Consider the following 12,097-nt stretch of genomic DNA (forward strand, 5'->3'; position numbering starts at 1 on the left):
TGATGGGCAGCCCTGGCTACAGAGGAGGGGGTTGAGTGCAGGGTTTGCTCCAGTGCTGTTCGGAACTACTCAGCTCTGCTCCTCTCTGCTTTTGTTGTTGTTTCTTCTTTTTTTAACAGCCAGGAAAAGAAACAGCAAAGAAACAGCAATTGCACTTGAAAAATTGTTGCCGAAGCGATGTCAGGTTCTTGGACTGGTCACGCCAGGGATTGTAGGTAGGAGGAAGACTCTTGAATGCGTCCAGCGTATCGCACATCTGTTCCAGTTCCTGTTTATCACCGTCTCATATTGAAAGCATAGTCCTACGTACGGAGGGGACAGTTCTTACAGCGATTACCGTGTTCTGCTCCCACCTTGTTCAGTGCTGGCTTCAATTTTGAGAAGTCCGCAGTATCACTGCTAAGTCACGTGGAGCTTAAATTCTTACTTAAATTCTTGACGCAGTTAAAAGGGTTCATCTAACTGAGCAGGCAGCTTATTGCAGTTTTTCCTGGTACCTTAATGCAGTTGTTGAATGTTTCTTGGATTTATCTGTGTTTTTCCGAGTCATACTGTGATTAATTGTACAGGGTGCCCTCAGTATGTGCCTGTCTGTTACGGTCCAGCAGGAGGCATACGCAGTATCTATAGAAACTCCACAGCTTCCTGTGGCAGCCTTTGTCTAGTGCTTCACTTTTTTATCATTAGGAAGTCTTTTCCTAGTTTCTTGCCTTAAATTCTCTTTTCACAGCATAAGGAGAGTATTTTATTGTTGATACTAGCATCAGTTACACATTCCCAATATTTGTGTAAGTTTGCTTTACACTGTTATCACACAGTTGTATAACACCTTTTCCCATTTCCTTCAAAATCTGAGTGTGTTTGCATGCCCGCAGCAGTTGGGGAGGCTTACAGTAGCTGTATTGCACAGGGCTTGTTTTCCAGCTGGTTTATATTTGATGAGTGGCTGGGGAGAAGCATACAGAATCATCACCTGTCTCCTTGTCCAAAGCGACTTCAGCCTGGTGTAGAGCCATCAGGGCTCCTACATGCTTCGCCTTACTGAAATGTCAACAAAAAATCATGCTGCACATGTCGATCAGATGTGCTGTTACGGAAGTGAGCTGGCGTGGTTTACATCACCTGAGATGTTCTGCATCTTTTAATCTGTTACAGCGTAGGTGGAAGCACTAGAATCGCTGAATTGTGTCTGGTTTTGTGTCTTTGTAGTTACACCTATGGGTTCAAGCAGCAATCAGCCTCAAGAGATCGAAGAGGGTGAAGCTGGGTTTGCTCTGTTGTTTCCCAAAATCGACGGGGTGAAAATTCACACCTTCCATTTTTCTAAAGACTCGAAGAACAGGGTCTTTGATGAAAGTAAATTTGCTGAAGCAGGTACGTCTGTGTTCTCCCCTTGATTTGGGCTCTTGTGAAGCGCTGTGTTGTGCTTTGAGGCACCCTCGTGGAGTTACGTGTGGAACCAACAGCTGCTGTGCTAGCTCCATTCACCCAGCACGCTGCGACTGCAGGGCTGCGGCTGCCGCGATGCGCCTCTGCTCTGCCTGTTCTCTGGGGCACGAGGGGGACCTTATCCTGAGTATCGCTCTCAGACTACCTCGGGTTCTAAGCGCAGCTCTTCAGAGGGAGCTGTTGAGGTTTTGAGCAGCTTCTAATTGGTTAAAAATAATGATAAAGGAGTCTGTGCCATTGGGAATTATTCCCATGACTACGATTTAGAAACAGGCGGGGAGGAGCTGCTTCTCTTCTTCCCCAAAATAATTTTGCATTTAGATCCTAAGCCAGGTGTGGTAGCAAAGAAAGGTAGAACAGAAGGCAGCATCTTTCAACAAATGCAGTTTACGGTCCTCATTCTGTCCCCTCAGCAGGGGTAGATCATTTATGAAGAGCAATATAATGAGGGTTTCTTGAGTCTTCTAGGAACCTGAGAGTTTGTGCCTTGGGATAAGCAGCTGGCTGATGTGTGTAAGGTATTTAATGTTCAGGTAAAGCTATTTGCTGCGTGGTCGGTTCTTGCTGAACAACCTGTATGCTCAGTTCTCGTCTGTAACAGGATGATTAAGGCCGCCAAGTAAAACTGAGGAGCTGTGCCTTCAGAGGCTGTGGTAAAACTCAGGTGCTCTGCTAATGAAGTGGGAAGCTGGAGGAAGAGGATGCAGTTGTCTTTTCCTCGCTAGGCTCCTTTTTTAGAAGTTTTCTCTTACGTGGGGAACGCAGCCCAGCTCTTGAATGCCTGGGCAGCTGGCCTCTTGTTTTCCCAGTTGCAGCAATGGGAAACTGAAGGTGGGGTGTGGTTTCCGGAGAGGCTTGGATGGCTGAACAGCAGGGGTCAGGATTTAAAAATAAGAGGATTGTTGTTTGCAGGTCTGAAGAATAACCCAGATCTCCGGGTGGTTCTTCTGTTTGGCTACAACTCCTGGAAGACTGGAGCCACTCGATTTCTTCATCAAATAGTCAATCCTTTGAATGAGAAAAGTATCATCCTGGCTGGGGGACAAGTGGAGAGCTTTACATCACTGACCTCTGAGAAGTAGGTATCTTTTTCAAGGTAAATTGTAAAGAAGGTTTAAAATTGGAAAAACACCGCAGGAGCTTTATCATTTTAGTGATGTCATATTGGAAATGCCCACTAATAGCAGTAAAATTATACTTTTTTTTTTTTTTTAAGAGAATGAAGTCCAACTGCTACACTGTGATCTAGCCAGAAAAGCTGGAAGTTTTGTATGACTGGGTTACAAGCTGGATTCTGGAAACCCAGCTAGGAGAAACCCACTGTGACAGGGATTTTTCAGCTTCAGATACCCGCCATGTGTTTATTGGAGTCTGTGTTTACTCTCCAGCTTGCAGATAAATGATCACTCATTGTGGCAGAGACCATTTATGTGAACATTTCGTTTCCCTGAGCCTTGTTTCGGTTGACATTACGGAGCAGTGGCTGAACATGCCAACAGGACTGTGCCCCAGGAGCATATCACACCTGATATGCTGCTGGAGGACGTGGCATTGGCAGCAGCACGCTAGATCTCATCCAGCTTAACCCCCTTCCCTTGGCCAAGATCCCTGCAGGGCAGTTTGGGCTCCAGTTGTTCCAGCTGCACTGCTGCACAGGCAGAGCCCCTTGTGCCGTCTGACCCATGGGGGCTGGTGCACCCTCTCTGGAGTGTCCTGTGCAAACACTGCTGCGGGCTCCCCGCATGCCAGCGTAGGTCTGGACTCCGTGGGAGCAGCAGCATTGTTCTTGCAGCTGATGCACGGCAGCTGCGCCATTGCTCTAGCTAAGAGCTGACCGTGTATTAAATCATTGCTAATCAAGCACAGTAGGGAAGCAGTAAAACCAGCGTGTCCTGGCCAGCCAGGGAGACTTAAAGCAATATGAATCTGAAGCCATTACTGACTGCTGCCTGGTCTGATGGGTGACAGTGGAGTACCTTTGCTTGTCTTCAGTTAACTGATTGTTTAGTTGGAATTGCAGAGCTGAAACATACACGAACTGCTGAATTTGGCATGTATTTGAAAGGTAGATTTACACTTAATCCCTGGTAATGGATGTGGAAGCTTTTCCTCATGAAAGGTTGCTAAAGGAAGAAGAAAGATGGCCAAAATTCTAGGGCCATGGTTTGTTTTTCAACTGTGGGTGGCTTTCAGAACCACTAGGATGTTGATCTGCTTTGAAACCTGCTTCTGCTGCTGCAGGAGTTTATTGGGGTGAGAAGGGGTCTCCCTGGAACGTTCTCTAACTGGGTGCCTGTTGCCTTGCAGTCACAACGCCCAGCCCGGCGATGCGTGCGGCGTGGTTGGGCTGGCTTTCAGCGGTCCCCAGATCCAGAGTGCCACTGTTCTGTTAGACCAGGATGTGGCTGATGAGAGGACAGCAGAAGCCGCCATGCAGCGTCTCAAAGCAGCAAACATCCCTGAGTGTAACACCATTGGCTTCATGTTTGCGTGTGTTGGCAGAGGATATCGGCATTACAAAACCAAAAGGAACATGGAAGCGGATGCGTTTAGGAAGTTTTTTCCAAACGTTCCCCTCTTTGGCTTCTTTGGACATGGGGAAATAGGATGTGATCGAATAGTTACCGGGAATTTCATATTAAGAGAATGTAATGACATAAAGGATGACCTGCTCCATGGTTACACCACCGTTATGACTCTTATTCATCTTGGTTCAACTAAAGCAAACCAAGCGTAAATGTGTTCTTCATGCTTCAGTGAGCTGTTTGTTTCGCTCCAGAAAGCTGAGAAGTCTGGAAGAGTGGACATCTTGCAATCAGATCCCCTTCCAAAACGTAAACATCACTTTGGTAACACTATCGAACCTTGTAGTCGAAATAGAGTTTGATATAATAGCTGTGCGAAAGCTTTGCATTTTGTGTAATCCCCCGAACACATCAGAACTGCAGGTACGTGGTATCTGGTGGCATTCTGCAGCTGAGGAAAGTTCTTCCAGAATGAGACTGGTTTGCGCAAATGGCGGTTGGAGTCCAAATAGCAACATGCGGAAAGAAGCGGATCTTTGGTGAGCTCTGTTTACGTATGTGAAGCAGTCTGGCAGAAACTGCTGAGGTACTAATGCACAAAATCCACCATTTCCTGGGGTTTTTTTCGAGACAGACGCACCACCTGCCCAGACTTGAGTCCTACTTACAGAACTGAATGGTTTTACTCGATAAGGTGAATGAAAATCTTTAGAGGAAAATAACAAAGCGCTCATTAAATAAAGATGACAATACGTAAAAGTACCTTGCCTTCTGTTCTTAGAGAAGATGCTCCTATTTAAAGAGGTGTTGTCCGGTTACAAGCTTGTCTTAAATGCCTGCTTTGGAGTAGTACCTGATACTTTCTGTACCAGCAGTTTCAGTCTTCGTGTGTTTAAGTTGCCGTGATCCAAATGCACTGGCTGCCTTCTCTTTTAGATTCTCTTGTGGCATGGTGTTCTCTATTACAAAAACCTTTAACTCCAGCGTGCTAAAAATTTAAGACTACTTAGTATCTTTAAGTTCCTTCAGAATTTTTTTTTTCCTTTTTAGTGAGAAATTGGGCCACGCAAGATCTGGCTGTGTTGTATTGGTGTAGAGCCTTTAACCAGCGCTTGTGCCTTTGCGTGTTTCTCCCATGCTTTTATGTCAGTCGCTTGTTCTGGCTGCTGCAGCTGGAATGCAGTAGAAGTTCAAGTAAGTGAAGGCAGCGTAGTCTCAGTATAGCTAATAATATATTTGTTCCCTTTTAAATTATGTCCTCATTTTTATTTTCACATAGTAATAGAATGACAAGAAAATCAGGTTAATTTTTCACCATTTCACCGAACGTCTAAATACCAAATCAGGCAGCTGGCCCATTTTCAGTGTAGTGAAAATACTCAGCTGTCTGCTGGGGTATTTTGCTTTAAATGTACCAGTCGAGACGACAGCTGGCAACTTTTTGCCCATGTCTAGTTAAAACTTCTCCTGAGCTTGGCCTAACAAGCTGAGGTGGAGGTGTGTCTGTCCTGAGAGTTAACTGCTGATTTCAGTGGGTGCTGAGCACCGACAGCACTTTCCCATGGCTGCGCTGCTGATGGTTTTTTTAATTAGAGGGCAGAGGATGAGCTGTGAACTCCCAGTGGCCTTCTGGGGATAAGGAGACAAGTAAAAGTGTGGGTGTGGCTTGGGAAATGTTTAGTTACTGCATTTAGAAGGAAAGCTATTTGGAAATGGGGTATGCTTGCATTTTAAGAGAATCCTCTCAGAAGGAGAGGCATACGTGTTTTTTCAGCGTAAATGGAATGTCATGTTTGGCCCTTTTTGTCTGCATAAGCTCCATGTTTAACAGGAGGCAAAGAAAATGTGTAATTTCTGTGACACGGACAGGATTCCTGTAGCTGTTGGCATGAGTTAGGGCCTAGTCAGCATCGCGATAGCATAAGCCCATGAATTTTATCTGAACTTTCTGCTGTAGTGGATGTAGATGAAGTGTGATCAACCACACTGTCCTGAACAACAGCGTAGACGTGTCCGGGAGATGGTGAGCTCCAGCAGTGGCGCAGCCAAGCGGGAAATGAGAGAGTGGTTTGAAGGGGCCAGTCATCATCGAGGTTCTGTAGCTGCCCAGTCCTGTCCTGAGGACGCTTCAGAGGTAAACATAGTACAGAAAAGAGGCTGGGGGGAACGCTGCACCGAGTCGCGGATCACCCACCTCTCCAGCCTCGGGGAGTGGGGATGGGCCCAGGGGACCCCAGAACCACACACACTGCATGGCTGGAGCTGCTACGCTGTCTCTCCCAGACGGCATCATGTCTTCCAAGCGACAGGGAAGTGGCGTCATCGATAAAATTGCAACATCTGTCATTAAAGCATTTTGCTAACCAAATTCATTTTGCCTCCACACTGTCATTTACTCTTCAACCACGACAACTCCTGAGCGAAACGAAAATAGATTTGAGTTGCACTTACCAAAAGGCAGAGCTTGTTCTTAATTGATAGGCAGTTTTTCAATACCTCTGTCATTCAAGAAATAACGGTGGAGTTTTAACGTGGGCAGTTAGCTAAATGACTATTGGCATTGAGGCAAATGTGGATAGCAGGACTGCTCTACAGACAGGTACCTGCAGGTCCAGTGCTGATGGGAGCATTTCCAGCCAGAGGATCTAAGCCCTGAGGGACCACAACTGGATTTTTGGTTTTGATAAGAAAAAAAGAAAACCTTGAAAGTCACAGGACCTGGAGGAAGGAGGGATGGCTTTGCTGACAAAAGGTAAAAGACATTCTTTTTCCCCATGTTTTGAGTATGAATAATGTTTCATTGCACTCTTTTTCTTACTGCATCATTCAATTAAACTATAGGTTTCAAAAACAGGCAAACGGTGTGATGTATAACCTCATACTTCCACACCCTAACCAGCAACTACCAAACATAAAACTATAATTTTTATTTTAAAATTACTAATCCAAAAGTCCCTTCAGCAAGAATAATTTGATGAAGAGTCGAATTACACTAAGTTGTCAAAACTGTACCACCAGAAACCAATTCTGCATAAAGTGCATAGTCGGTGAACTTGAGTCTTGCTGCTGTCTGTGTGAGATTTGTTTGGGCCCAGGTTAATACTGGAACAAGCCGCCTTTTAACAGATGAATGAGTCACGCCGCATCCTGCCCCCTTAGCAGGCAACCGATAGTAAACCGATGCAGCCAAACTTCCGCTTCAGTGAGCAGCAGAGAAGGCTCGAGAAGAACGTTAAACCCTAGACTGAAGTTTGAAAGAACAAGTGGTTACATATGGTTCTTGGTTAATTTTTAGTTAAAAGTCTACCTCAAGTGCCATTACCCACTCTCAGTTTATTTTTGTCCCTTTAAAAATGGAGACCTTGTTTCTACTAGAAGTAACTAGCTGTGTTCATTAGCTTTGCTATCGACCTCCCTGTCGTTCCCGAAACCCTAGTGTCTGCCAAATGAGAGAGTAATTTAAAAACCTTTGCTGTTCAGATACTCAGTGGGATGACAGAGGAAAACAACGCTTGAGGTCTGGGAGTCTGCATAGTAGGAAGTAACAAAGATAGTAAACAAGTAAATTTAAAAGGTCTTTTATAGGGTCTTTTGTATCATCTCTGAGCACTGAAAACATTAAGAAAATATTTCCCCACTGATTATTTTTCATGATTATATTGTGGAGAAAGATCTTTTTTTCGCTGTACGAGTCTGTGCTGGATCTCTAAAATACATTCCATCTTAATGCAGCAGTTGTATTTTGTGCACACAAAAGCAGGTACGATGACCGTTAGAATCTTCATTATCAAGTTTCTCACTTGACTTTTTTTTCCTGTTCCTAAGCCCGTTTCTCAGCCAGCCGCAGGCTCCAGAAGAGGCTCTGGAGGGGCTCTGGAGGGGCTCTGGAGTAGCTTGAGGGCGTTACCTCTAGGAATGTGTCTCCAGAACTGCAGGCTCAAAGGCGTGCAGGGAGGTAAACTGAGCCGGCTTCTGGCGCTGGTGGTGTGCCTTGGTCCTGTACCACAGCTTTAGGTCAAGCAAGTACGAGTTCAGTCGTTGTAGGGCCCTGGTTCTCATTGCTGTGAGCCTACCAGCACTGCACAACAAAGTAAGGTGTTTTTCTAAACAACGTACAGAGACAGTGAAAAACTGGAAACTGTTTTTCCAAAGGAAAGGCATAAGATAGGTTTGGATTATCTGGAAATTGGATTATCTGGATATTTATGGTAGCATTATTAGCAAAGAAATAGCTGATTGGTATTTTTTTCCAAGTGCTTTGATAATTTAGGAGCAAAAACTTTCTTCCAAATCAATGGGATTTGCTTCTAAATGCTTTTAAAAAACAGTTTATAAATTGCCATCATCACATTTCACAGCTAGATCCTCACTGAGATTAGCGGGTAGCACAGACTTCTCAAAATAAATGTTTCAGAGTGATTCACATCACTGAATCAGTGGCAGTCATGTCACCTTTTCCAGATAAATGTTCACAGCTATAAGAGTTAGAAACAGCTTTTTAAAAATAAGCTCATCTTTGTTGAGCTGTCAGTATGGCACCAGTGAAAGCAAACACCAATCCCCTCAAAACAGGAACCCTCCTAGAATCTCCAGAACTGGTGAAAATGACTGAACAGTTTGAAACAGTTGAAAATAGTTTTCAACTTTTTTTGGACTTTCATGTTTTTTGAAGTATTTTGAAAAATTCTGTGATGGAGAACGTAAAACCTAGATTCAAATTACAAAGCTCTGTTAAAAAATGCCACCAGTGGATGCTCAGCTACATTTTTACAGCCCATCATTTGTCTGTACAGAAGCGGTACTCAAAAAGTATCGTTACTGACATCGAGAGGACAGTTTGGAAAGTCTCTTGTAACGTTCACTGAGAAACAAGGTTCAAATGTTACACTGACGGAGAGGTCCACGTAAAAGTGTTAGAAATTGGCTGTAGTTCTAATTTGGGGGGTGGAACCAGCATTATCTTCTTGTTCTTTCAGGTTCTACAGCTTCAGGTTCTTTACACACCCTTAGCTAGAGAAATAAACCCTGGGGAAAGGTTTTGTGGAGTATCAGTCCCAAACGTGGAACCGAGTGGTCACCTGCCGATCGGTATTTCACAGATCTTCCATCTGGTACTTTGCTGTCAAGAAATAACCTCTCACATTACACATGCACGATGCTGAACAGTTGACAGAGAAAGGCAAGAACCGACTTTGGATAAGCACGAGCAGATAATGTTACGTACAATAACAAAAACAGTTCGGGGTTTTTTTAAACACCTTTAGACATGCACATGTTTTTTGTTTGCTCATTCTCCCCCAAAGTGCCGGAAGTAATGCAGTACTTTGTTGAAAGAAGTGCTTTTTTCACTAATCGTAACAACGAAACTCAAGTACCTTATGTCTGGATTCTTTTGATTATTCCATACAATCTGAGCTATAGGATGAAGAGATGGGATACATCTCTTCAAGTATACAGAAGTCGACAACAGGCATTACCGCCGAGAGAGGTACAGTGAACATACGCTTTCTGCTCATCTAAATAACGTTGCCAGAGAACCGTAATGCAGTTGAGTTCTTGGTTTTTTCCCAGACTTAGACAGATACGTTCTTAATTAATATCCCTGTGTTTAAATTTGGGCATAGTACAAGTGAAAACTCTCAGCCAAACTAATCCACAGTCTTTACAGTTCGTACTGGAAATAGCTTGATGTCCCTCAAATCTGAAAAGGTGTGAAATACCAGAGGAACATAACGGAGCGGGTTGTTTTGGATTGGTTTTTAATGCCCAAGAGTTGGGTGTTCCGTGTTAAATCCGTAGCCACCTTTGGGCAAAGCTCTCCCTCTCCCTTGGGCAGTCACCTGCAGGTACGTATCTCTTGATAGAGAATTTGCTGGACATGTGGAAGGAATTTTTAGGCTCCTTTCAGGTGAGCTCACCGCCTTCCCTTTCCGCCAGGCCAGGTCAGCTCGGTAGCTCGTAGTCAGAACACTCACAACAGAAAGCAAGGGCACAGACACCGTTTCTGTTGCACCAACTTCCCTCCCCCATTTCGTCTCCACTTTACATTTTCAAGTGAGTGAGTCATACTGTGAGAGCCCTTCCACTGCTCTTTGAGAATGCAGTAAATGGTGAATGGGCCTCACAGCTTTGGGAGGCACCTTTTAAAATGGGACGTGCTACCAAATGGACTGTCCGTTGGTCTTCCTGCTTAATGTTTAACAACATAAATCAGAAGACAGTGCAGCACAGAGAAACCCTGTTGTTTTCTCTGAACAGCTATTTCTTCTCCTTTCATTGTACTTGGCCCCTGCGTTTGTGTGGGCTACTAAGGAAAAAAAAGTGTACCCTGAGTAACATATAAGCCACCTTTTACTTAGATTCTTAAAGAGATTTCCTGCTAATGGCTGGCATTTCGCTTGGCAAGTGATCGTAAGGTTTTTGCAACCCACTATGAAGAGACCTTTACTACAAGAAATCATTGTGTAATCGTGTAAGTGGCGGTTCCGCGGATATTAGTCTTTTCCGCTTTTCTTCCCTCCATAACATCTCGGCCGGTGGAGGGGTACTTTTAAAGCCATGAGATCTTACGTTTCATGAAAACAGGAGTCAAGCTCATCCCTGCGTATACATAAAACACTTTTATTTCAGATTCCAGTGACTCCATCCCCAGGATCTAACCATTGGAACCAGTGTTCTTTCAGCTTTATTGCTCACAGGACTACTTGCTTGATTTTGTAAGCAAGCTTTGCTAGAGTGTTGAACTGTCTTACTAAATTCTGTGTAATGTTGGCTACCCTGTACTTTCTGTGGCATTTGACCACCTTAAAATGAATTTGTAGCCTGATCTCATCTTGCCCTGAATGTCACACTCGCAAAGCTTGTGAACTGAAATAATTAACTTTAGAAGCTGAAACGTTCTCAAATGCCACGGGTGTGAAGCAGTCGGAATTGCTAACAGGACTTCCTTCAAAGATAACGTTGTTTCATAAAGCAACTTGTTTGCATTTAAACACGGTTTTGGTTTATTCATCCTCACTTTTTGTACAAATTGTTTCCCGAATAATGCAAACAAGATTGGTAAGAGCAAATCGCTATTCCCTGTCTGCCTAGAAAGCTGAGAGGGTTCCAAGAGCTTGCAGAGTACAATGTCAGTCCATTTATTTCTTATATCCTCTATTAATAGTTCCTTCCAGAATTTCCACTGAAGTTGACCACAAGCCTTTTCCTTCTTCAAAGAAAACAGTGTACCAAACTTGAGCATGATTAAGTCTGAATGTCTCGTGATCAATAACACATGGAAGTTTCTGATTTTCCCTGAGGCTGTGCAGAGTACTTTAGGCAGTGCGGATTTCAGCGTAGCTGTCAGCACTGCTACAAACCCAAACTCTGTATGTAACTGTGGAATGTCCCTGCATGATGAAAAATCGCTTTCATCTTTCCTAGCCTTTAAAACAGTATCCTCAGCTTCCTTGAGTTTACCTGCTGAAGGTCTGAAGTCCAGAAAATAACATCTAAGATTGGTTAACCTGGGGAGAAACTGATCTTCTGCTGCTTTATAGGACTTAGTCTCCGCATCAGGACCTCTACTCGATTTGGTGCCCTGAGATTCTCCCTTCAGATGCTGCACTTTAACGTGGACGCCGACGCGCGTCCTCAGAAGGCAATGTGTGTTGCCGGTTTGTGTTCGAGCAGCTACTGTAATATGATTTTCCTGTTGACTTCTAACCTTACATGCTTTAACAGCGTGTCTTTTCTTCACTGTCTTGCTGTACTTTTGGCTACACTGATATAAAATACACGCTGTTTTTTCTGACACTAGAACATGGAGTAGACATCCCAGGAAGAGAAGCTTACTGAACATCTGCTTTGCGCCTGTGTTTTTATACTCCTCCAGATTGTTTATTTCAGAGAGAAAAGATCCGCATTCCACATTTTCTCCCCTTTCACTTCCTGAAGTTTTTTCAATTAATTTTCTCTTCAGTACAACCTCGTAAGTCCTGTATAATGAGCAGCTAGGTAATGTGCCATTCTGGAAACATACCGGATTTTTGCTGCTTTCAGCCTGCAGTGCTAGAAATGAGTTGAAAAGAAAATTGTTCCATTCATGTTTTTTATGGCTCTGACTAACCTGACAGTCTCTT

General features: G+C 43.9%; 1 protein-coding gene across 1 annotated transcript in view; it reads left to right on the forward strand.

Moving 5' to 3' along the window:
• The window catches only part of FBXO22 (F-box protein 22), a gene marked incomplete at its 5' end in the record, with an annotated part of 4,878 nt that extends 421 nt beyond the window's left edge, over positions 1 to 4,457 (forward strand). Inside the window, 4 exons of the mRNA XM_010132246.1 lie at positions 120 to 215; positions 1,210 to 1,374; positions 2,362 to 2,527; positions 3,757 to 4,457. Of these exons, the coding sequence (XP_010130548.1) occupies positions 120 to 215; positions 1,210 to 1,374; positions 2,362 to 2,527; positions 3,757 to 4,186 (857 nt within the window). The remainder of the gene's footprint in view (positions 1 to 119; positions 216 to 1,209; positions 1,375 to 2,361; positions 2,528 to 3,756) is intronic.
• Between the last annotated feature and the right edge of the window lie 7,640 nt (positions 4,458 to 12,097).

The sequence above is a fragment of the Buceros rhinoceros genome, unplaced genomic scaffold, assembly GCF_000710305.1.
Source record: "Buceros rhinoceros silvestris isolate BGI_N320 unplaced genomic scaffold, ASM71030v1 scaffold39782, whole genome shotgun sequence".
NCBI lineage: Eukaryota > Metazoa > Chordata > Aves > Bucerotiformes > Bucerotidae > Buceros > Buceros rhinoceros.